Raw genomic sequence first — 26,125 nt, 5'->3', positions numbered from 1 at the left:
ACTCAGCAATGCTGTTTTCTTTAATCCTCATATTAGTGGGGCTATGTCTATCAGTCTGCTCTGATTTGCTAAACATATTGTAGATAAAATTACTCATATTTGGAGGTACCTTTTTTACACAGGGAGGACAAAATAAAGTAAGTGGGATTACTTGTGAGACGATCTGGGATTCTCTGATCTTGTGCAGTCAGAAGTGAAATGGATTCTTTGCATGAGTTATCCATCTGTAGACTGAATCCTTGATTCACTTGATTTCTTTGGGCAGCCAAAGGTGAGTGGAAGGGTTAGGTTCATGTTATTAATGACTAAACGAAAAAATATCATCAGCCTGACTGTAGACACCATCTTAAAACCCAACATCTTTAGCTATCTTCCACCTTTTTTTAGCAGGATTTGAGAGGATGTGATGGAACTGCAGCTATAAAGCTATCTGAATAATGTAGATCAGCTGGATTCTTTTTAATCGGATTGAAAACCAAGACCCTGGAATGAAACTACATTAATTGCTCTCGTGGATGATCTTAATCAGGACTTGGTTAGAGGGAGCACAGGTCTCTTGGCTTATTAGGTCTCTCAACAGTATTTACTACTGATAGCCTTCTGGATTGCCTACAACAGTTGGGAGTTGGGGTAACTCTGTTGCAATAGTTCCACTTTTTATTTAGTTACTGGTTCCAGTTTAAAGATGAAGAAGGAGCATTTGAACTCATGACTACTACAACATGAGATGCCTCAGGGCTAGGTCTCTCCCCCATGTTAACATCTATAGGAAACCATTGGGTGAAATTACCTGCGAGCTTGGAGAGTTATCAATATATAAATGACATACAGATGTATTTCTCCCTACAGAATCAAGCAGGAGGTGCAATGGATCTCCTTACTCAATGTCTGGAAGCACTAAGTGACTGGATAAGACAGAACAAGTTGAAACTGAATCATAGCAAAATACATTTTTTCTTTTATATATTGTTAGAAATCTTCATACATTATATTGTTTAATACAATGATATTTATACAGTTTTAAAGTTCTTTAAGGTACTATTGCATTTATTGTTCACAAGCAGGGCCTAACAATGGTCTATTACTTCAGGATTGGATTACTGCAATGAGCTTTGTCAGGGCAGCCTTTCACTCAGAAACTGAAATAGGTACAGAATGTGGCATCTCAGAGATTCAAAGACGAGAATCAACAGTTTAACCCATATTACTAGTTACCGCAGAAGATGCTTTGGGAATAATCTCCTAAAAATAGTTTGCCTATCCTATCCAGGCAAACTCTGCTACAGGTCCCTTTGACCCAAATGTTTGTGAGATGGGAGACCCAATGTCTATAGCATGGTTAGCACACAGAATGTAAGTGCTGGAAAGTAAATTATATGTTCTGCAAATCCCCAATATGAATACCAGAAGAATGTGCAAAAATGTAGCAGTCCAGCCAAAGTACTCATAAATTCCTCTGGCTTCCCATTTTCTTTTGCACCAATATTCTATATTTCAAGCACCTGTTAAGCTTTCAATGTTACATTTCAGCCCAGCATCCATGTTTTTAAGCTCTGAAGATTCCTAGCACAATTTATTTAGCAGCAAGCTCTCAGATGTAATGCAATTCTGTTGTTTATTGCAGTCTTAGACCAGTAGGAACTTATCTTCTGCAGACATTTGACTGCAGGCAAGAATGATGCCAATTATAATAGCAGATAGGCCTATTACAATTTACAGCAATCAGAACCTACAAAACATGTATCAACAATTCCAGGCTTCCAGTTACTTGATTGTGAAATGGGTAGTTATATAAATATAACTAATTAATAAATTCTAGGCTTCTTCTGTAATTTAGCAGATATTTGACCATTGTCTTGAAGGTCAGCTGGAATGTGCTGATAAAATATTCTGCTGCAGAAAATGCTGTTTCCTGCTGCACTGCCACTATTGCTTATATTCTTTTGGGAGTACATGGACTTGTTTTTAATCCTTTTGTGTGGCTTAATAATTTAGAATTTATCTAGAATTTAGCATTACGTTAAATCAAGCCGATATTTCTCTTAATGCTCAGCACCTATTTCTTATTAAGAGTGGATTCTACTTTCTATTGCTCTTTATTCAAGCACAAATTTAGTAAGAGATAGATAATTCAGATTAAATTACCAATCAATGAAGTAAGGAAAAGCCCCTAAGTGTTTTATACTATGGCCCTTTTAGCCAGATTACTTAAAATATGACTAAAACGATATGGCTCATGTTCTGATAGGATGGAATCTTCATTCTTGAACTTGACTGGACCACCATAATGTTTTTATTACATGCACCAGACCACAACATTAGAAAGTTCAATGTCTATATAATTGTGAGCAGATCTACCAGTTCAACAAGGGCTAGGACAGCTAGATGCTTGTGTGATTTGAATGAAAAATTAAAGTACTCAGATACATATTTGAACTTCAATTTTAATTCAGTTTGAAGATGTTCACAAGTTTACAGTTGTATGAAATTCTACATTTACATACTTCTCTAGCATGGCCTGATAAAGGATGAAACGGAAGTCAGAAACCTGCAATTCTGTTTTTTCTGTTGTAACCTGTTCCAGTGCAAATGTCAATAACAATGTTTGTATTTCTGTTGTTCTTGATTAATGTATTTCATTTGCATCAATTTTCTACTTTCAGGATAGATGACAACTCACCAGATTCATTTAGTTCCTGGATGAAGAAAGGGAGAAAACATTCAGAGACTGATACGATTACAAAAACTCTACCAAAAAAAGCAAGTTGGATCCATAAAGTTTGGTGACTATAGCTGTTTTATTCATTAACGGGGTAATCTACCAATGTATCTTAGAAATCTGTCATATAAACTTTCTATATTTCAACTATAAAATCTTATCTGGCACAGCTTCATGGAGTCTTCCCAGCCTCAGATATGAATCTTGCTTTAGATCAGGTAAACTAGGCTTGTCCAACCCATGGTCCATGGTTTCTTATGGCCCTGGACAGTTAGAATACAGCCCCATAATTTCATAAACTTTATTATGGGTTATCTACATTGTCTATATTATATGTTTATGCAGCCCAAGACAATTCCACTTCACTCAATCCAGCCCAGGCAAGCCAAAGGGCTGAACATTCATGATCTAAATCCAGTACTGTAATTCACAACAGCAACAATTTTCTGGGACTTAAACATTAGAAAGTATTACCACTACTTACTATAAGACATTCTACACTTGCATTGTTCCTACTCATGTTTCCCTAGAACATCACAAGAATGGAAAAGGGTAAATGTCGTAAGCATGCTTCTTTGGGGTACTGTTAATCGTATTTTATTATATCTTTGGTTGCAAGAACAATTCAGAGCAAAAAACACTGACTTAAAAAAAAAATTACAGGCCAAGGCTTATAACTAGTTAACGAAATTCTGAGAAATTTCTATGTTAATGAAAATAAAGAAACCTGTGAAATGTTCTACGCTGGGGGGGGAGGTAATAATGTAGAACAACTGTTTTTGAAATAATTCAAGCCGTAATTATAGTTTTAATAAATGCAATTAGAAGATATGGTTTTTAAAATCAACCCAAAAAGAAATCACAGGATTCTACCTGCAAAAATGGAATTTTTATCGAACATTGCTAAATAGATCTAGAAAATAAGAAAATGATACTGTCGATGAAAAATACTTCCCAGTAGATTTTCAAAATGATTAAAATGTGAACTCTATCATTTGATTCATCTTGATTCCTATGGCCTCAAAACATATTGTGTCATGTAAGGAAAAGTAATAGAATCTACATGTAATGAACGTGAACATATCTTACATTCTTTAAAACCATACAGTGTATAATCTTTGAATGCAGTATACTGCTGAACATTTGTTTTAAAAAAATAACTACCTGAGCTAAATAATATAAACCTATTAAAAAAAAACTAATAAGACTTATTGATTCTACCTCTCAGGACATACAATGACTTTGATATTGGCTATAAAACACTGAAGACAAGAATAGACCCCAGAGAATTTAGGTTTAGAAGTCAATGCTTGTTCATTGTGCACACACACACACACACACAAATATAAGATGGAGCAAGAAATACAAATCTATTTTTTCCTTCAGGGCCATTTTTAAAAGTATACAATAAAATCTCACCTTCTTTTTCAGAAATGTGACACTTTTTTTGCAAAACACCATATTGTTTGAGAAAAAAAATAATGTTAAAGATTACAGCTAAAAACCAAATAGTATCTTTAAATACGCCCATGGGAGTAAGAAGAGATAGTTCTTAGAACAAATAACTGATTGATGTCAAGAAACAACATATCATTACTATTATTAGTATAACCACTGAATGAAGAAGTAAGGGTTTGTTTTACAGCAATATATTAGGCTGATGATAGGTTACAAAAAAAACCTCTAAGACATTATGTTTCAAATGTCAAAAGCACCAGAAATAAACTTGTGCAAAGTAATGCAATTTATGCATTTGCATATAATAATCAACTAGCCATCTACTAAATGTTAGTCACATATAGTCTTGCATGACAAGAAGAAGTCTATATAATGGTTATAGAGGTACTGCAGAAGTAGGTCAAACTATAGGCAGCTGGGCAGTGAAGAAATAATTATCTGTAAAACCCATAGCCTGACTTTCCAGTATGCATGCATTAAGCAGTGTATGCTTCAAAAATGATCTGGATAAAAGGCTCCAGACTTTGCATTTGTACATCTCTCTGCAATTCATTAAAACAGGTTCATCTTTTTTCAGGCAGGAAGACTAAGAAAAGCTTTGATATATTTATTGGAACAGCACACAAATAAAATTAAAATCAAACACCATATAGCAGTATAAAATCAGTATAAAAGATATTAAGATAATCCATCATATCTGAAAAAGAAAAACCACCAGTCTGGCCAATAATGTTGAAAGAATAAAGAAGATATAATTAATGAATAAAGGGAAGCAAAGTTATCATATGAGGTAGATGTTCCATAATGTGAGTATACTTTCTCACTGACCAGGAATAATATGGCCTTGATAAAATGTGATAAAGCTATTTCCACTGATTTAACTTTAATACTGGACCCAAATTTTTAAGACATTAAAATAACACTTATGGAATTAAGTAACACATCATAAATCCGAGCATCAACTAATATATCAAAATGGATAAACAGAGACCTATTTTTTAAAAATGAAATGGTTACAAACTTCTCAATAATTCTTTTCTCACCTTAACAATATCTAGGCCTCCGACGAGTTCACCTTTCACATACAACTGTGGGTAAGTTGGCCAATTTGAATATTTCTTTAATCCTTGCCGCACCTAAGAAATGTAGACTTAATTAATATTCCACATTATAGATTTTTATACTCAGTAATGAGAGAGTTACATATCAACAACATACCTCTTCATTCTCCAGTATGTCAAAAGTCTCAAAATCCACACTAAATAAAAAAGATATTGAAACTTATTATTTCACCTAGAAATAAATAGTAACAGTTTTGAAAGGTAGCCTACTCTCAAGGAGCAACCTGCTTAGAAAAAATGCCAGCATCTGTGCTACCTTCTTCCTTTCTGTTTGAGCTTCTCCCCAATGTCAACATGGCAAAATTGCCAATAAAGCTTGAAAAGGTGCAGAAGGTGAATGGAGGAGACATTTCTTTTGGCAGCCCTGCAGCCACCAGCAAACAGAATAAAACAGCCAAATAAATGAAAGTGTTTTTCCTTTAAACCAAGTGAATGGTCCAGGGGAAAAGCAAGGAAAAGTATAATATAAAAACACAACATAGAAAGTTGCAAGTATCCTGGTCAGTAACAAAAGTAACAAAAGAAAAAAGCAGAAGAAATTCCAGAGGGAGAAATTTAAGGCAGAATAATATTTTTAAGAAGAAAACATTACTATATAATAGTACTACTATGAAATAGATAATACTATTGTAACAGTGATTGCTATAGCAATATAGGATAATATAGTAACAAAGGATAGAGCACCCCCCACATGTGCTAGGGCCGCAACCTGGGCGAAAATGGGCCACGGCCGCAACTCAAAAACAGGATGACATGTCCTGGGGTGCAAAAACAGGCCGCTGCCGTGCCCCAGGGCATGAAAATCGGACTCTGCTGCACTGCATGGCGCGAAAACAGAATGCTGCTGTGCCTCAGGACGTAAAAACAGAGCACTGCCCTGCCTTGGAGCACAAAAACGGGATGCCATTGTGCCACAGGATGTGAAAACAGGCTGTCTCCGTGCTGCGGGACGCAATAATTGGTGGTGCTGCGCCATGGGGCATGGAAACAGGGCTAGTATCACATAGGTGCTAGCCCTGCCCCATTTGCAATGTGCGCTTGCTTACACACGCACATGTAAAATGCTTCCCCCTCCCTTTCCCTCCAGTCCGCTAACTGAAAAAGGTTGGTGACCTCTGGGATAGGTTGGTGACCTCTGGAATTAGAGGCTATACAGGTAATCCTCAAGTTAGGAATGTAATAGAGCCTGCCAATTACATTTGTAATCCGATAATTCGTTTGATTGAATCACATTAAATGAACATGATCACTCCCTGCTTTCCCCAATGCATTCGCTAATTGAATGCACACGTTGTTGAATGCACTTGAGATATCTCAGGGTGAGGAAGAGCATGTGGGGCCTGGTGCTGGAGCAGGCCACTCAAGCCCTCCCCCATCCACTGACATACATCATGCTCTCCTGGGATCCTCACAATTGCTTCCCCCCCCCCATCCTGCCCAGCCAGGTCTCCACAGACTGGGTCTGGTTTGCTAGTGTCCCAAATTCCATTTACTCCTCCCTGCCCCATATCCCATGTATTACTTACTTTTTGAAGATATCCAGAGCTCCAGAAAAGGCTGACCCACTGGCAGATAAGCCAAAGTGTTTTATTCAGATGATGGCAAAACTGTAAAAACATGAAATCTGAGAAAAACCTTTTTGCCAACTTCTGAGTAAAAGACATCAGCTTCGGGCCATGTGGCCAGCAGGCCTCTGGTACTGTGTTTCCCCAAAAGTAAGACATACCTGTAAAATAAGCCCTAGCTTGACTTTTGAGGGTGGGCCTAATATAAGCCCTGCCCTTCCCCTCCCCCCAAAAAAACCCCTAGTTTTGGGGCGAGGCACATGCCTAAAAATCAAGCAAGGGCAAGGGTGCCTCTCCTCATCGGCCCACTTCTTCTACAATATCCCCTGGCCTGCATTTCACAGTCAGAGGCCTCTGCAACCGAGAACTGAGCTATGAATTCAATCCGTAGCTCAGTTCTCAGCTGCAGAGGCCTTCTGGAAAGGCCTCTGACTGCAAAATGCAGGCCGAAGCTCCATTCTCAGCTGCAGAATGAAGCTGCTCCTTCAGCCTCAGAAGAAGTGGGCCGGCTGGGCATGGCTTTTGGTGCCACGAGGTGAGTGGAAAAGACCCAACCCCACCCCCCATTGCCGAAAATAAGACCTGGTGCCACTTTTGGAGGCAAAAAGAATATAAGACCAGGTCTTATTTTCAGGGAAACACAGTAGTAGAAAAGGCCTGGGCAGGGCCACAGCAACCTCCTTCTTCCAAACAGCTTTAGGGGATTGGGGCAGCAGCAGCTGATCAACAGGGAGCTTGCTTCCTTTGTCTCATTAGGGTTTAACTGCAATCAACTCCTCGTTGATTGGCTGTTGTTACCCCAATCCTTGAAGTTGTTCATTCGAACTAGCGGCAAGGAGGAGGCTGCTCAGCACTGGTCAGACTGGGCCCAAACCGTGCCTGCAGGCCCTCATGGCAGAGGATCCAGCCTTTTATTCAGATGGGGCAAAGCTGTTTTCCTTACATCTCACATTCTTACAGATTCACCAGCTTCTGAATAAAAGACTTTGGCTTCTCTGCCACATGGATCAGCCTCTTCTGCAGCTTTTTGAAAAGCAAGTACAGTAAAGCCATATGGGAAATGGGACGGAGAAGAGTATGTGGAATCCGGGACTCTAGCAAAGCAGGCCCAGTCTGTGGAGACCTGGCGGGGCAAGATGGGGGGGAAATAGGCAGGGGGTATGTTGCAGCATCTCTGCAGTCAGTCGTAAGGCCGAATGACCAATGTGGTGCTGCAACATGTGTAACCTTGAGACAGATGTCATAATTTTGCACAATCGTTAACTGCACTGTCGTAACTTGAGGAATACCTGTATACAACACTCACATATAAACTAGCAAGTTTCATAATTTATACTTTGTTTTTATTTTTCCAAGTAAAACACTCCCAAACCCTTATAGGGAGATTTTTTTTCCCAAAAAAATCTATCCAGAGTTCATTGCTTTTGCAGCTCTTTTGAGTCTGGGTAAATCTAATTGGAGAAATTTTAAAAAACAATCCTAACACTTAATAAGAAAGAGTGGTTAGAACATATAATCAAAGCATACTGAACTTGAACAAGGGGATTTAAAGTAAAATCTAAGCGGGATAGAGATGAACAAAAGATCTTGAACATGAGATCTAATTCTGATTATATAGTTAGCAAGATTAGCATTACAATCCTAAACTGACTACTGAGATGACACAATTAGAGTCCAAGTTCGGCAGATTGCCACTGAGAGAACCAACAGAACTGATGAATGGAAATGGAGGTTAGGGTTAGGATTAGGTGCCCTAACAAAATACATGATTTAAGACAATACATTAGTTACATACCCAGTATTATTTAGAATTTCTATAATCTGCTTGCTGAATCCACACTTTGCCATCTAAAATAAGAATAAAAGTACAAACCATTGTTTTCTACTATATTAACACGTATCTATAAATTTTAAAGTTGTGACTTCTGGCAAATTGATTTAAAAAATGTAAGATAGTTTTTGGATGTTTACATTTTCCAACTTGAAATCTTCAAGAGACAGTGGATTACTACTCATATCATTATTTTAATTTCTAAAATATTAGAAGGCAACAGATTGGAACAGTTCATAGATAAGAAAGAAAGAAACAAGAACATGCTAAAAATTAACATGTCAGAAAATCCTGATTAGTACATTTGACTTTAACATCTAACACAGAAACCTACATCATGTAATAAACCAGAAGAGGATTTTTTTTCCCAGCCCTCACTTCAAAATATTTATACCAGTTTATCAAATATGCAGTATAGTCCACTGTGAACTTTCTACATGTCTATCTACCTAACTACACATGAAAGCATGGTTGCAGGTAGTCCTTATTTAGTAACCACAATTGGAACTGGCAACTAGGTCATTAAGTGAAGTGGTTGGTAAGTGAAACTGCAACTTTAATTATCACCTGAGTTCAATTTTGTGTAGATCTATAACCTTGTCCTTGACATCCTTGGACAGTTCTTTGGTCTTGGCCAGGGGTAGTCAACCTTGGCTCTTTTATGACTCGTGGACTTCAACTTCCAGAATTCCTGAGCTAAGCTGGCTCAGGAATTCTGGGTATTGAAGTCCACGAGTCATAAAAAAGCCAAGGTTGACTACCCCTGGTCTTGGCCATGGTGGAGAGTTTGGAATCTGATTTGATTGCTTCTGTGGACAAGTGTCTTTTATTTAGGCAACAAGCTGAGATAATCTCAGCTTATTATTTGTATAAAAGACACCAGAGAGCCAGAAATCTTGCTGATTGATAGGGGATCAAATACTTATTTCACTCATTAAAATGCAAATCAATTGATAACTTTTTTAAAATGCGTTTTCCTGGATTTTTTTTTTTGTTGTTATTCTGTCTCTCACTGTTAAAATGAAACTACCATTAAAATTATAGACTGATCATTTCTTTGTCAATGGGCAAATGTACAAAGCAGGAGATCAAATAATTTTTCCCCTCACTGTAATGCATTATTGTGATAAGCTGCAATGGTCATCAAGCTAAAACATTTTTACAAATCTTACCTGTTTATTCCCTTTCATGAAGAGCATCACAGGGGCCTTGTTTATTAAATCTTTGAGCCTGGAAAAGGAAAAGATTGATAAAATCTGAACATTAACTTGTAAGACAGAGGTGTCAAACTGCCGGCCTGCGGGCCGGATGTGTCATGCTGAAACCGCACCCACCCGATTCCCAGCAACAGGGAAAAAGGTGCAATACGTCACGACATGTTGTAAGAGAATATAGATCAAAAATAGATTTTCACTGAAATGTGTCACTGTTCTTTCAACAATTTAATGTTTGCTTATTTTTCTCTCATAACAAGATATGGTTTTTAAAATTATTTTCTACCAATACTTTTCCATATATAACTTTAAAGAATCTCTAAAATTGGCTATTTACAACTACTGATTTATATTATAAATGCATGAAAGAGTAACATTTAGTGTGTTTTTGCAAATAAGGTTAATGTAACATACCCAGAAGTAGTAACTTCCAATAATTCTCATGAATTTATAATAATGTTTAGCCAAAGAAAAATGTAACATTTATTTTAAAAATGGGCAACAAAGTTTAATAAAGAAACAGATATGGTTCATCTCATCTTTTCAAGGCAATTATTTCAATAACAAAGATACAAATTTCTAAAAAAAAATGGCTAGCAATGGATTCTCATGCACAGACTTTTTTTTCCTCAGAATTCCAGCCAGAATCACAGCATTTAATCTCTACTTAACGTAGTAGGAATTACTTCACAATAATCCAAAGAATAGCGGTGATGCTTTAGTACCTTGAAACCACTTTTGTCAACTTTATTCAGTTTCTAATATAATCATGATTATTCAAGTAGATTTCATAAATAATGGGACATGTTTTTCTTCTATACTCTTGCCTTGTTAGAATCCTGCAGTAAAGCTATTTTAATTAACAAGCATTAAGATTTTTGGCTCTGTGATGGCAGTTAACAATGAAAATCGCTAATATACACGGGTAATGAAATAATGGTAAAATCTCAGCAAATCTGTGCCTAGTACTATGTATAGTCAACATCATCAGTCTCCAACTTTCCCAGCTTTGTGGACTGGTGGTGGGAGAGAGAGGGGATGGTTCTACACAAGGAGCACAGCAAGCGCACATGCCCAGCTCCATATACACATGATGGGACATGCACCTGCTGCTCGCACAAATAGAGCTGCGTATGCACGCTCACCCACCTGTTGCATGCGCAAGCGGAGTGCACACTCATCTGCCACTTCTGCAGCCCGGTTTTGAACAGGCTGCAGCCTAGTAACAGGCCACAACCCAGGGGGTTGGGGACACCTAGTCAAAATGATGAAGGCAAAGGGAACTTCCACAAATGAGATGAAGAAGATTCCTACACCAGAATATCAATTTCAGTCTTACAAGCACTATTACAATATGACAGCAAAGTTACTAGAAATATTCCCAACTCAAAATCCATTTTTCTGACTGGAACATGTCATTCCAAGTAGGGACAAAAGCTCTTCAAAACCTCAGAATGGAACATTCTGGGATAAAACTATTTTGATCTAGAAATGTTTTGCATAACTATTTTTTTATGTAAGTCATGCTATCTCGAAGAATTTTAGAAAATTATAGTGTTTGTACTTGAAAGAACTGAACATAAAGACTCCTTAAGCCATTAGTATAGAAAATAATAACTTATCAGTTTTCGAATGAATACAGACAATATTTTTTCCATCCTTGATGACTGACCAAGCTAGTTGGGACTAATCTGAGTTGGCAATCATCATTTTATAGAACAGCAATTAATATTCTTACACTTAAATAGGTATAGAAAAAAAGAAATCAAACTGAAAAACACTAAAAAGAAAAAAGATGCTTATGCACATAATACACATTTCTGTAAACTTTTCTTCTGTAGCATAAAAAAGAAAACTAACAATACTATAAAGTGGACAGCAATTAAATTCAATAATGGGATATACCCATTTTCTTCTTTACAATAAACAGAAAACAAAATGCATCATACCTGTCTTCTAATTTGTGGGCCTTAGGGCAGACTGTATCCAATTCTCCTGAAGCCTCAAGCTCCTAAAATACAATAATTTTATATTTATAAAAATATTTTTAATTAGATTTGTTTTAAAAAAAGAAAGATGATTTTAGTTCCTAACCTTAACAATATCCAGTCCGCCTATAAGCTCTCCGTTTACATATAACTGTGGATAAGTAGGCCAGTTGGAGTATGTTTTTAGACCTTGGCGCACTTCTTCATCAGAAAATATATCAAAGCTGCTAAACACAATGTTATGTTTGTTAAGAATTTCTATCATTTGTCTGCTGAAACCTGGAAGATGTGGGGGGAGAGAAAGAGACAAAAAGAAAAAAAAAGCACAATTTTTAATGAGGTTGTATCGATCTTTAACTAAAAGAAGTCTCCCACAAAATTAAATTATGGTAAGATAAGGGATATGTCTAGTCTTATAAAGAGAAGGACTAGGGATGACATGATAGCAGTCTTCCAATACTTGAGGGGCTGTCACTGAGAAGAGGGGGGTCAACCTATTCTCCAAAGCACCTTAAGGCAGGACAAAAAGTAATGGGTAGAAGATCATTAAAAAGAGATCCATCTTAGAATTAAGGAGAAATTTCCTACAGTGAGAACATTAATCATTGGAATAACTTGCTTCCAGAAGTTGTGGGTGTTCTATCACTGGATGTTTTCAAGAAGGGATTAGACAAACATTTGTCCAGAATGTCATCTCCAGCTTGAACAGGAAGTTAGTGTAGAACACCTTAAAGGTCCCTTACAACCTTGTTATTCTATATTGTATGTGGTTCCTACACAACTCTATAATTATATTCCAGGCACCATTATCAACCCGATAACATGTTTTACTTCCTCCCCAGCTGTGACATTATTGAAAATATATTCACATTAATGGAGAGTTCATAGCTGACCTCAACCAGAGAATTCTTGCTTAATGTCAATTAACAAACATTTTAATAATTTAAGGTATAAAACTGAGCATTAGCCAAGTAGTGGAGAGCATAGGAGGAGAAGGGCCTAGTGAGATAGGATCACTTACCCATCTCCTTAATCCCTACTGTACAACTGTGACATTTCATATTTATATTTCAGAATCAAACATGTTATTTTACTATTAATTCCATTTAAACAAAAATAATAAAACTACCTAGAAAACTGATTATATATTGTACATATGTATGTGTGTATAATCAATTGTCTACTATATTTAAATTTTCTCCTTACAAAACAGAAATCTTCCTTATGTGTCTACGTGTGTTGCTATATATTCATAGCTTTGCATGGTATCTGAAAAATATTGCCCAATTTACAGAAAGTTCTAAGACACCAGATATATTATGACAGTTTTAAAATAAGTGCACATTCTAAGGAACCTATACAAGATTTTTATCTGGCAAATTTTCCCATTACTTTTGTTTTGTACTGTAGCTTGAGGTCTTCATAATCTGCATTTTGAGCCAAGAGCGAACAGTATTTATTTATGTGATGTATAAGTTGCTTTTCTTCATACAACTGAAGCATTAAGTTCTTGTACTGCCTCGAGTGAAACAAGGATCCTGATCTCCCTTCTTTCCCCATTCATCTGGGAGTTCATTAGTAAACAGCTACAGGGTGATTGCTGATGGTTATTATGCTACCAATATATTAATTCATTTCTACAGTAAGAGGCTTCTAAAGAAAGAGAGCGAGCACTTTATTTTAGCTGTAGGCAACTATAAACAGACAAAAAGATTGATTGATGGGACTTCATTTTTAAGGGTTAAAGTAGCAGGCTGAAAATATTATGCTTAGGGATAAAGTGCCAACACTACTTTATTCCCATAACAAAATATTTGACTTTTTAAAACCAATGCAATCTGAGCAATACAAAAGCTAATGAAAGCATGTTTGAAGCGTACATTTAAGACCAAGACCAAGGCTGCATAATGAGAATATAAACTGGAAGAGATAGAAAGTTATGTATAATAGTTGTATAATATTAGTAACAGCAAGCAAAACACCTACCGTGTTTCCCCAAAAGAAAGGCCTACCCCAAAAATAAGCCCTAGCTTGATTTTTGGAGGTGGGCCTAATACAAGCCCTACCCCCCAAAGTAAGCCTTAGTTTGGGGTGACGTGCATGCCTAAAAGTCAAGCTACGATAGGGGTATGTGGAGCTGCCCCACATGCCCCATACCCGTTTACCGTTGCAGCCAGGCCTCTCCTCACTGACCCACTTCTTCTGTGGCATCTTCTGCAGCCAGGCCTGCATTTCTCAGTCACAGGCCTTTCCAGAAGGCCTCTGCAGCCAAGTACCGAGCTATGGATTCAAACTGCAAGACCTCAATCTGCAAGACCTCTGCAGCGGAGAAACGAACTATGGATTGAATCCATAGCTTGGTACTCGGCTGCAGAGGCCTTCCAGAAAGGCCTGACTGCAAAACACAGGCCAGAATGCAGCTGCAGAATGAAGCTGCTCCTTCGGCTGCAGAAGAAGTGGACCGGATAGGCGGGACTGTCGGTGCCAGAGGTGAGTATAAAAGACATCCCCTGAAAATAAGACCTGGTTGCTCTTTTGGAGGCAAAAAAAAATAAGACCCGGTCTTATTTTCAAGAAAACATGGTATAAGCAGAGACCTAGGGCACAGATGAAATGTAACATTGTAGTAAATAGATTTTACATAGGCAGTGATAAAATACCAGCCATAATAAGGATTGCTGGTTCCAATGATCAATTACCCTCAGTTACAAATGCAAACCATTGTCTTTCTTATGGCAATTAGCCTGGACACAATCTGTTAGGAACTTTAGAACAAGTAACTCTATGTAACTGATATCCTGTCTTGCAAGTGGTTATGCAGTGTTTATAAGGCAATCTAGAGAATTTTATAATATACATTCATAACTATTTTTATAAGCTTCCTGAGGAAGTAAGAGCCAAAACATAGTTAAGCTGCTGTTATAAATTTGCATGAGATTTATACACAGATACAGCAGCAGCCAAGGAATAACTAAAACCTATCTCTTCCTCACATTCATTTATTTTCTGGTCCTTGCTATTCTGGAATGAGTATGCATGCATAGTTTATCAATCAGTATTAAACTAAACTCAATAACTGAACTCAATGCATGTGAATGAGAATTTCCATTGCTAAACAAAGAAGTGAATCACATCCAGCTTTATGACCTTTTTGCCCCTGTTATTAAGTGAATCACTGTAGTTGCTAAGTGAATCACACAATATTAAATTAATCTAGCTTCCCCCACTGACTTTGCTTGTCGGAAGCCAGCTGGGATTGTTGTGAATGGCAATAATGTGACCCCAGAACCTTGCAACCATTGTCAATACATGCTGATTGCCAAGCGCCTGAATTTGGACTGTGTGACCGTGGGGATGCTGTGGAGATGCTGTGATGGTCGTAAGTACAAGGACCAGTTGTCATTTTTTTTCAGTGCCATTGCATCTTTGAATAGCTGGTAAATGAATGGTTTTGAGTCAAAGAATGTACATTTCTGAAAGAAACCATTTATATAGGAGAGTACTTATGGCAAGCCAATGGCATAGCAAATTTAAATTAGAGACAGAAATATTTTGAGAGCAAAGAAAATGAATAAAAATACGAATAAAATGCATAAAGAGAAGGGTAATGATAAATACATTCAAAATTTGGTTTATTCATCAAACAACAATCTCCTTAACGATGAATCCTTTAGATATTATTACAAGAGATCTATTTTTGTCACTAACAGATATTACTCAGATATTACTATACAACTCAGATGTTGTACAGGCGCTATATAGAAGTTTATAAACAAACTTGGAATCTTTTACACATACTTAGCTGAATGATTCTCAAATATTCAGGTGTTCCAAGCTCCTTGCAGAGAGGGAACAGACAGAGTACTAACTTAAAGGGTACAGGCATTATCTTGAAGTGGATGAAGCTTTCTTCTCCTCAGAAATCCAGTTGCGTGGCTCATTGATCCATGTTATATATATGAAAGAAATTACTCCAACCATTTGCCCATTTTTCACACGTAAAATATTACTCTACTTTAAGTGTTAAGGTTTCTTTTGTGTGGTTTAGAAGAGACTGGAATAATTATACTCTGATCTGCCAATGTTGGAATAGTTTCAGTCCACAAGAGTGGTATCTCTGTAAGCAAAGATTTTACACAACCTTTTCTTCGTATACCCCATATAGGACAACCTCTATTATCTCTTTCCCTGTTCCCCTTTCTATTCAAAATAATCTACAGTATTCTTAACCTAACAACAACTCCTAAATCTCCTGAACCCAGAAAACCAGACTTGGATGTAGCATAGTTGCAATTAAAGTAGCAAGGCAATTGTGTCATCCATTATTTAGAGCCCAGGCTAAATGAGTGAACTAGTAGTATTGCTAAAAAGAGGGTTGATCACTCCTGAGCAGAGATCAGATTTAAAAAAAAAAAAACTTACAACACAAAATCGTATAATAAATTGTCCCACTATACAAACATTTAAAATAATTCTTACCACAACGAGGTTCATGAGACGTTCCCTTCATAAACAACATGCAAGGTGCGGCATTAATCAGTTTCTTGAGTCGTGAGTTAAAGTCCTCTTTTTCATTATCAGCAGAAGCAGATGAAAGAATCAGACTAGATGCATGACGCTGAACTTTTTTGGTCAGTTCTGGTGCATGAGCGCCATCCAATCGATCAATTTTCTGAGAATTCTGTCAATAGACAGTAGCTGCTTTGAACAATTTGCAAGGGCTACAGGAATATATTTCTAAAAATGATCACCATAAGATAGAGAACAAAATCATATCATCGTATTAAAAGCTATAAGAAAATTTCAAATACAGCAGCTGGTGTAAAGTTCATTTCACAAATTATAAAACAGAAGGAAGTTCTGTAAACCCATTCACAAATCATAGTAAATTAGTAAAGCCATCAGTGAGCATGAGAATCAAAATGATTAAAACACAACTTCTAAAATATCTAGTAACTAAGTCATCACAATGAGCTTAGATATGAAATTGATTTTAACATGGTTATTTAACAGTACAATAACTGAAATGTAGTTTCTTGTAAATACTTTCTGAGGCAATATTTAAAAAACAGAAATTCTATATAACTTAATCATGACATCTCTAGCATTTTTATATAAAACATTTTTATATAAACTGAATATTGAATCTAACCAGTACTGGAAATAATGTATTTCCTCCAAAGCATTAATTCAAGAAATAAAATAAGTTTACCTTAAAAAACAAGAATGTTGGAACAGAAGAAATTTCATATTTTTCAGATACTTCGGGCACTGCTTCAGCTTCCAGCTTTTTTTAAAAAAAAGAAAGAAATATGATTTCGTTTCCAAAAGCTTATTTATAGTTTAGACTGCACTGGCTGATCTTGTCTACACTGTTCTTTTAGTCATGTTAAATGTTTAAAAAGGATTTCAGTGCAAAAGTTTGTGACACATTTGCATTTAAATGAAACTCACAGGGCAGGCTTGTCATCCACTGAGCCTGCCATGTCAAAACAGGTTCAGAGGTTTTTATTTTGTTGCACATTTCAAAAAATGCCTAGAGGCTGTGAATAAAATTCGTGGTGCACTAGTGACCTAGTAAATTTTCAATCATATGCAGCTACTACTATATTGAAATCCATAAATCACTGACCCCAGTTATGTCATGATTACAGTGCTTATTTTCTGCCCACAGCAATTCTTGCTGTTTGCTCTATTGACTAATTTCAAGAGGCAGTACATCATGACTGACATTTCCAGCCTTCTGCAAATTATGAAGGGAAAAAAGGAGTATTTCTTCAATAAACTATTGATGCCTGGTACATTTTAGTTTTTAACTCCTGAAAGACCATTAGATATTAGCACATTACTAAGTTGACAAGAGAAATTGACAATCCAATATCAAACTGCAAAAGTGCAATTTGGAATGAGGCTTCCATGTACAACTACAGAAGTCCTGATCTAATCTTGCACACTTTGGAAAGTATTAATGGGAATGCTGAACAATTTGGAAATGGAAAATAAGCAAGTATAACAGACATTTAGGCCTTAATTATAATGTATAGTTATAATAAAGCATTAATTATAATACTTTAATCATCAAATTGTGTCTGTTACATGTAATATAAATGTATTATAATGACAAAGTAAGAGTTGGTGACTTTTAGGATTAAAATATAAATAGCTCAAAAACTGATTATTTGACCATAGAAAGAGTGTTTTTCCTATCTATTAACATCCGGATGTTTTGAAGTTGAACGTATTTTGAAATAATTCAAAATATTTTTTCTGAAAGTGGCAAATAAACACTCCTTTGCATATTGTAAACATAATATAGTAGTTCAAAACTACACAACTGAATGAAATCCTTGAATAACAAAACAATCTAAAACTATATAAACATTTAAGACACAAACTTTGGTGTGAAGGTACATGTTAATAAACAGAAGTAATGCTGCTGGCTTTCATTCACTGTAACAACCAGAAATATTAATCTGAGCATTCAGTAGCTATGCTTAAAATATTTTAAAAACCACTAATTATGAAAAATCGATTAATATATAACTCTAGATACATAACAGCTTAGGGTAGCTTTCTTAAACTTGCTCTCCTCCAAACCTGACTACTTCAGCTTGTATCTGGCTAACACACTCCTATGAGACTTCTGGGAGCTGAAGTCTGTATATCAAGATGGTATCCAAGTATGGAAATGCCTTATATGGGAGTCTATAGGATAAATCTTGCACCTCTCTACAAAATGAAACAACACTTAGTAACTAATTCGCTTAGCAGCAGAATTCCCAGTCATAATTGGGGTCATTAACAAGGACAACCTGTAACACTGTATTACCACATAGTACCTATGAATGCACAGAATGCATTATAGACTAGGTCTTAGGCTTTCTTATTTTTCTCATTTTATTTCAGATTTCAGGAGTAATAGCTACATGTTGCATTCTCTTCCTTTATAACAGTGGTTCTCAACCTGTGGGTCAGGACCCCATTTGGGGTCAAATGACCATTTCACGGGGGTCACCAAACAACGCAGTCCGCCATTTTTTCCCCCTTTTTCTTAGCTGTGCTACTCCCTTTTATTCTATTGGCTTTGAAAGCCAATAGAAATTGTCCAGGCTGTCTCTGCCCTGCTGAGCCCGCCAAAAGTCCCATTCTGCAAACGGTGCTGCACCAGTTGAGTAGTCCTCGACTTACGACTGGTTGGGGGGGGGGTCGCGGCATTAAAAAGGTTGAGAACCACTGCTCTATAAGGAAAGTATGCATATCAAAGATTCAGAAGTGACAAAAACTGTTGGTAGTAATGGTACTTTTAATATTCAACAACTAAGACTGATTTAGAATAAACTTCCTATGGCAAAATGTGCACTCTAAGCCTTAATCCTTCCCTTAGCGATACAGCAAGAAATAAAGCAGAAACATTTAATGTTTCTATAATGTTGGTAATTTCTTCAGTTTTTGACTTCAACGTTTTATCACAAAATAAATGCAGAAAAACCTTATTTATTTTAAATTAAATTTTAAATAAATGATTTCAATGCATTTAACAATATATGGTTTTACAATCTGATATACCAAACAAACCAGGTTATATAACATACTTCATAAAGTTTTAAGGAAAATTAATTTCCATAAAATATTTTTTTAAAAAGTGTTATGTATATTTCAGTATATGGCAAGTTTTCTTTTTAAAATGTTCTTTATCAAAATCTTGTCATTTCAAAATTTCCACCAATTTTGCATTTTACTAATTCCAAGTATACGTATTATAGCACACAGATATACAAGACTATATGTATAGTAGACTTACTTTTCCTTGATTATTTGAAACATCTTATTAGAAAATGTAAATATTCCTATACCCAGGATGGGAGTTCAAAATATATTATGCACATCTTATATACGTCTAATATCCCATTTACCTTTCATTTGACATTCATCTCTAATGTGATCCCCATTAGTTTGTTAAATCAAGGACTTATTGTATGCTTTCTTAATTTCAAAATCCTCTATAAAGGATCTATTAAAAATAAAGCATGGCAAGAATGCTTGGAACATAGCCGCTTTTAATGTCACTGTTGACACAATCCACAATCCTGACGTTTATGAGTGAAGTCTGTGCTGCATCATTTTCTGGATGACCAAGCATTATCCCTCCCCCCTTCTATATCCATATTTTAAAAGTTTATCCTGGTTACAAGTAAGAGTTTAGGAAATATTCACTTTCACTAAAGAAAGCATTTGATATGCCACCAATGAAAATGGAAAATAATTGTGAGGTTGACAAAAATCCCTTGCCCCAATTCACATTTTTTTAACTTAATTTAGAATAGCAGGACTTTTTTGTTGTTGTTCTGCATGTACAAAGTCAGCAATCACACATGTATTGACTTACTTTCACAAACATAACCTGTGGATGCTCTTTTGCTAGTTCAGCCATGACATTATTCATCTGAACACACTGAGGAGCCCATGGGGCCCAAAAATGAACCACCACTAAAGACCTGCAATAAGAAAAAAGGAAACACATAGTAATCAGATTTTTTTTGCAGACCAGAACAATGTAAAAAGCAACTAGAGGCACAGTGTACGAATTTGGCACTGGGAAAAAAAAATCCTCTTTGCCTAAAGAGAACCCCTTGTCAATCAAAAGACAATAGCAACAGGTCAACATTTTGACATGATATATTACCAGTCCCTATATTCCCTGCAGCCTAGCTATTGATTCTGCCCAAGGCTGATCCAAATTCAACTCACATTCATTGCCGTTCCCTTCACATCCCATTTACTGCTGCCAAAGAATAGACCCTGACAGCTGCTCCTCAGTGGGAAGCTGAATATCAAAGACTTCCAAACCAACCATTCTCTGTATAACTGCAGGAGTTACAAAAGTTGGAAGTACTACTTTACTTCTCAGGTAACTGTTGGTACCAACTCCTACTCGCTCAGTTGTAGTTAAAAATATTCTGCATAGAAAACTATGAAAAAGAAACTTTTTTTTTCACTTTTTGAACTTCTAGGGACAAAATGGTGAACTGAAGACAGTTCCTCTAAAAGCAAAGTAGGTGACCTTGATAGAATGAAGAGCCAGCAAGTTGACCAGCTCCTCATAATTCCACTTCAGATAAGGAGAAGACCTGAGATCAGCTCCAAGTGTTCCAGTCAGTTGCACCTTGTGAGGAGACAAGACAGTGGTCTCTAGTGGGTTTAGAGCTCTGGGAGGCAAAGGAATAGCCATCTTGCTCAAACCACAGTCAGTGCCTGCAGACATTGGATTCACGTGCTTCTTTTTTCAAATCACTTTCACTGTTTTTAATTGTTTTTCCGCTAACAGGAATCTTTGGGTTGACAAGTCTGAAAACACCCAGTGAGTTTCCTTCAGTCTTAGCAAAATAAATTTTACAGAGAAGTTTAAAGATATTTTTTTAAAATGTTTGGAATAAACAGCAAAAGAATGAATAGAACTTTGTGGCTGGGAAGATATAAACAGACTAAAGGTTCAGATGGATATGAAATAAAATTTTGGAATTAATTATAAGAATCCTTCCTGTGGGAAAATGCCCCCAAAAATGATTTTTTTAAAAAAAATGATAGGATAGGATAGGATATTGAAGGAACTAGAACTAAATATTACAATTAAAGGAAAAAAACACTTGACTTACTAATATAAAAATGGAGCAGAATATTTTAACATTGAATACACTGAAGAATATTTTTAAACAATGGACCCAGAAGTTAATTTTTAAGACTACCTGCTTCTATTGATAAGCTGTGTTTAGAATATGTTATGGGAACAGGAACAAGTTTTACCATAGAACAGAGTTCCTCAACGTTTCTGGCTTTTGCAGACCAGCGGGAAGAGAAAGATGGGATGGTTCCTCATGAACAGCGGGCAAGCATACATGCAGCTCTATTTGTGCAAATGGAGTGTGCATGCACACTGCTCACACACATGCTCACCCGTTGCTTGCACACATGAGGATGCACACTGCTTGTCAGCCTGGTTGCAATCCCCTCATTATTTTTTATAGGGACAAAAAATCAAGGTTGTTAGAAGTAAAAAGAAGGAATATAGAGTTATTTTTTTATCGTTAAAATTAATATATTGTTATCTCTGGTAGCTCTTAATGGACTTTTGCTGACATCAGAACTGTAATGACAAAGTTTTGTGGATTTGTTTGTATATATGAGATGGGATATGGGAAAAAGATCTTTGTTACATTTTAAGAAAATAAGTTACTAAAATTGTTTACTCTTATTGTGATATTGGGAAAGTCATTTCTTCATATATTTTTCTTGTTCTTTACTATATTTTTTACTTTCTATTTTCTTTTTTTACACCATTTGGGATACACACACATTCCATCTTTGGAAAGATATTTCGGTGGAGGATATACAACAAAGAATTCTAACATCTTCTCCCCACATATTTTTATTTCATTTCAATGAACTATGTTATTTATACTTTCACCTGGAATAATCCTGTCTAAAATGGATCTGTACCTATTTCTTAAAACTGTACTGTACCAGTATGTAAGAAAAACAATTAATATACCTTGGATTAAATCTTTGTCCTGCTGAGTCACTCGCAAAACTCAGCTTTTCCAACCTAAAGACAGCTTTATGCTCTCATTCTCATTTTCTAAAATGTGAAGGAGATAATGCCCTTCTCTCACCATTATGTTCATACATATTCATAGGTTGCAAGACTCCTTGGGGCCAAACTCTACATTCAGCAAGATCACAGGGTTTAATTTTAATATTTCCTTGCTCAGCACAAAAACTAGTTCTACAGGAATAATACACACAATTCATGCATTCCCTCTCTAGTTCAATTCAGTCATGAAAATAATAAGAAACAAGATGAAACTGGAGTAGCAAACCAAATTTCTGCTTAATTATTTGATTTTCAGTGGAAAAAAAATAAAGATACACATAAGAAACTAAGGAACTATAGTAGCCCTTGACTTACAATCATTTATTTAGTGACTGTTCAAAGTTACAATGTCAATGAAAAAAGTGACTTACAACTGATATTCACATTTACAACCATCACAGCATCCCCACTGTTCCAGGTCATGCAACTGCCATTCACTGCCATCTTCCCAGCCAGCTTCTGACAAGCAAAATCATTGGCTTAATGATTATGTAATGATTTGCTTAAAAACCATGGCAAAAAAGGTCATAAAATCAGGCACAACTCACATAATAACTGCTTTGCTTAAGAACAGAAATTCTGGACCCAATTGTATCATAAATTAAGGATTATCTGTATGCATCCCCAACACAGGATTTACCTATTTATTAATGATAAATAACATAAAAAAACAATGTAAGGATGAGATACTACTACTCCTTTGAAGGGTTCTTAGCATATCTGTATCTTTCTCTTTAAATTCAACCTATCTAAGAAATATTATGATGAAGAACTAGAGTTTTATCAGAAAGATTCTACAGTTAAAGAACAGAGAGGAGGCAACCTGTCAACACACTGTATTTTTAATAGGTGGAATCCAGACATGATTTCATTGAAATCTGTGGGATTTGACATATTAACATATTTATCACAAATCTCTTTTCCATTCAGCTTCAATATTCCCAGATGAATTGACCTACACTGTTCTCGTGCCCACCCAGACTACTTATAAAGCCTTTTTACTTCTGTCTCATCATTGAACATCGTTGAACACCATCTTTCCACCAAAGAACCCAATCATTCTAACATGAGCAGAGTAGGGGATGAATATGTTACTTAAAGAGCGCCAGGTCTAACGGCTGACGGATGTGATGGGCAGATGAATGACCACCATATAGTCACAGAAACATTTTCCTTTATGTCCTAATTGTTTACAGAAAAGATGCTGAATGGGATTAAAATGAGACCCGCAGAATGAGGAGACGAACTGCAATTAAGTTTGACAAAGCCATGACCATTTGCAGAAAGATGAAAAAAATCATGGGAATCTTCTGGTCTGAGGTCAAACGAACAAGGCTGCATAAAGATGTAAGGGTGTGTGTATGTGTTTGCATGCATTGCATCAAGAGACAGGTCCACCAGTACCCCAAAGATGCTTTTTCATGAGGCAACTGGTCTTTGTTTTTCTTTGAAGACATTTTGCTTCTCATCCAACCAAAACATCTTCAAAGAAAAACAAGAAAGTCCAGGTGCCTCGTGAAAAAGCATTTTTGGGATAACTATGACCTGGATGACTGAGACTCTCCATTGACTTTCACTAGTACCATTTCTGTCAGAAAACAGAGGGTACTTTTTCTGGAAATAAATTCAACTTACCTTCTTACTCTTAGGAAAGCTTCCCCAATTCATGCTGGCCATCCCCAACCAGGTAACCTGAAAATGCCCTAGACCAGGGCTCCCCAAACTCTTTAGCACATCAACTCCTTCATGGAGTTTCACACTGTTAACCTGAAAATAATTTAATAAATGCTGGTTTAACCAACTGTGCCACAGATGCCTCACAAACGGAAGAATCTCCATAGACAGTGCTACTATAGATGATGATGATGATGATGATGATGATATAGATCTCCTGGACAGCCTCTTGGGGTTCCATACGGACCATTTTGGGGACCCCATCTTCTATTTCCTAGCTAGCAAAAACTTTAATCAAAGAGTGGCTGGGTTAATAAAAAAACATGAAACCTTAACGGCAGAGCTTTCCACAATGAAAGTTGAAATTCGAGTCATATCTACACGAGAATTACGCATTTAAATCTCCACCAGAGTACCAGCCCGGCGCAACCGATACTTGGCAGTGGGTCTTTGCTCTTCCCCGTCTCAAGGAAACGGAACCTCGAAACCGCAAAAAGGCGGCTGGGAACCCACCTGTCCGGCCGCTGCAGCAAATCCTGGAACTGGGCCGAGGATGTCGCTTCTAGTAAGGTTCCCGCTGTTGCCTCCGCCGCCATCATCGGTTTTGATCTCCAAAGCGGGGAAGCACTCCTCAGCCTATCCCCCTTCCTCAGGTTCTTTCATCACGCATGCGCCACCCACCCCCTCTGCTGTCCGCTCCTGCCTCCCGAATGGTCGCTGAAATCTCGCGCATGCGGGCTGGAACTCAGGTAGTCTCGTCGGAGAGGTCTCCTGCGATAGAGCGATTGTTTACGTGGGAGGCGGGCCGCGCGACCGGGAAGTTGCCAGGTGAAGAGTCTTAACTCTGTGCGATGAACGGAGAAGATGAGAGTACTGGAGCTGAGTGGCGACGGCCCCCGCTGTGAACCACAGCACGAACGATGTTTTGAAACAATTTAAAGGGTGCTTCAAGCTGTCTGCTGTTTGGATGGATGAGTGGGTGGATGGATAGATGGGATTTCTGACTGATCTCTGGGGGTTCCCTGGGTGAATTAGAAAAAGTTGTAGGGTTATGATACTCAGTTGCTGTGAAGAAAGAAAAAAAACGAAGTAGAGTATTAAATTTATTGTCACTTTGAATGTACACTAACGGCATACATTAAAATGAAATTTCGTTGCATACGGCTCTCTGAGGGTCAGCACCTCCAATATACACTGCATAAATATGACATAAATAAATACAGAATTATGCATATGCCCACATATATGACACAGAGAAACAAGAGTCTAGTGGGTTATGTATACATGTGCATGGCGAGAAAAATGAATCTTGCGAATTTACCAGGCAGATGGCATAATAGGAACAAAGCTATTACAGAATCGAGTAAGCCTGCTAGAAATACTTCGAAACCTTCTCCCAGAGGGGAAGAGCAGAAACAGACCATAAAGTGGGTATGTGGGATCTCTAATAATGCTTTGAGCTCTACATCTCCCTCGTATATCACCTCAAGTTCCTATAGAAATAGAAATATATAATATAATAAATATATAAATAAATGCCAGTATACTAACTGCAATTCCTGTGCATAAACATTTCCTACGTTCCATCACTGGAGGCTTTTTAAGAAGAGACTGGACAGCCACTTGTCTGGAATGGTATAGGATTCCTGCATATGCAAAGGATTGGACTAGACGACCTCCAAGGTCCCTTCCAAACTCTGATACTCTGTTCTGTTTTTCTAGTCCTAATCATTGTTAGGAATTTAACCATTCAATCACTGCAATTGTAAACCACCCAGAGTCATTGAGAGTAGGCAGCATATAAATGTAATTTTACTATTAACCAGATTTCAAACATTTCAACTTTCCACATTTTTCTCAAGGAATTAATATTTTCTGGATTATACCTAAGAATCCTGATTTCTCTT

General features: G+C 36.8%; 1 protein-coding gene across 1 annotated transcript; it reads right to left on the bottom strand.

Annotated features, from left to right (window-relative positions):
- Nucleotides 1-2,426: 2,426 nt before the first annotated feature.
- GLRX3 (glutaredoxin 3) lies at nt 2,427-24,906 on the bottom strand. The gene is made up of 11 exons (XM_039334779.1): nt 24,732-24,906; nt 20,283-20,391; nt 17,109-17,183; nt 16,376-16,577; nt 12,003-12,175; nt 11,858-11,919; nt 9,867-9,924; nt 8,659-8,711; nt 5,396-5,435; nt 5,221-5,313; nt 2,427-2,696 (listed from the first exon to the last, which is right to left on the bottom strand). The coding sequence occupies exons 1-11, from the start codon at nt 24,815-24,817 to the stop codon at nt 2,646-2,648; spliced, it is 1,002 nt and encodes a 333-aa protein (XP_039190713.1). The 5' UTR covers nt 24,818-24,906; the 3' UTR covers nt 2,427-2,645.
- Nucleotides 24,907-26,125: the final 1,219 nt, after the last annotated feature.

Source organism: Crotalus tigris, unplaced genomic scaffold, assembly GCF_016545835.1.
Source record: "Crotalus tigris isolate CLP2741 ecotype Arizona unplaced genomic scaffold, ASM1654583v1 scf7180000017546.9332058, whole genome shotgun sequence".
NCBI classification, from domain to species: domain Eukaryota; kingdom Metazoa; phylum Chordata; class Lepidosauria; order Squamata; family Viperidae; genus Crotalus; species Crotalus tigris.
This window is presented reverse-complemented; position numbering and strand designations above follow the sequence as displayed.

Bases quoted from the DNA above. Each gene is read 5' to 3' on its own strand.
- GLRX3 (XM_039334779.1), bottom strand. From the start codon at position 24,817: ATGATGGCGGCGGAGGCAACAGCGGGAACCTTACTAGAAGCGACATCC. The intron at 5,436-8,658 runs GTATGTAACTAA...TTTTTTATTTAG, and splicing joins GAAATTCTAAATAATACTGG to TGTGGATTTTGAGACTTTTG. The intron at 5,314-5,395 runs GTATGTTGTTGA...TACATTTCTTAG, and splicing joins ACATACTGGAGAATGAAGAG to GTGCGGCAAGGATTAAAGAA.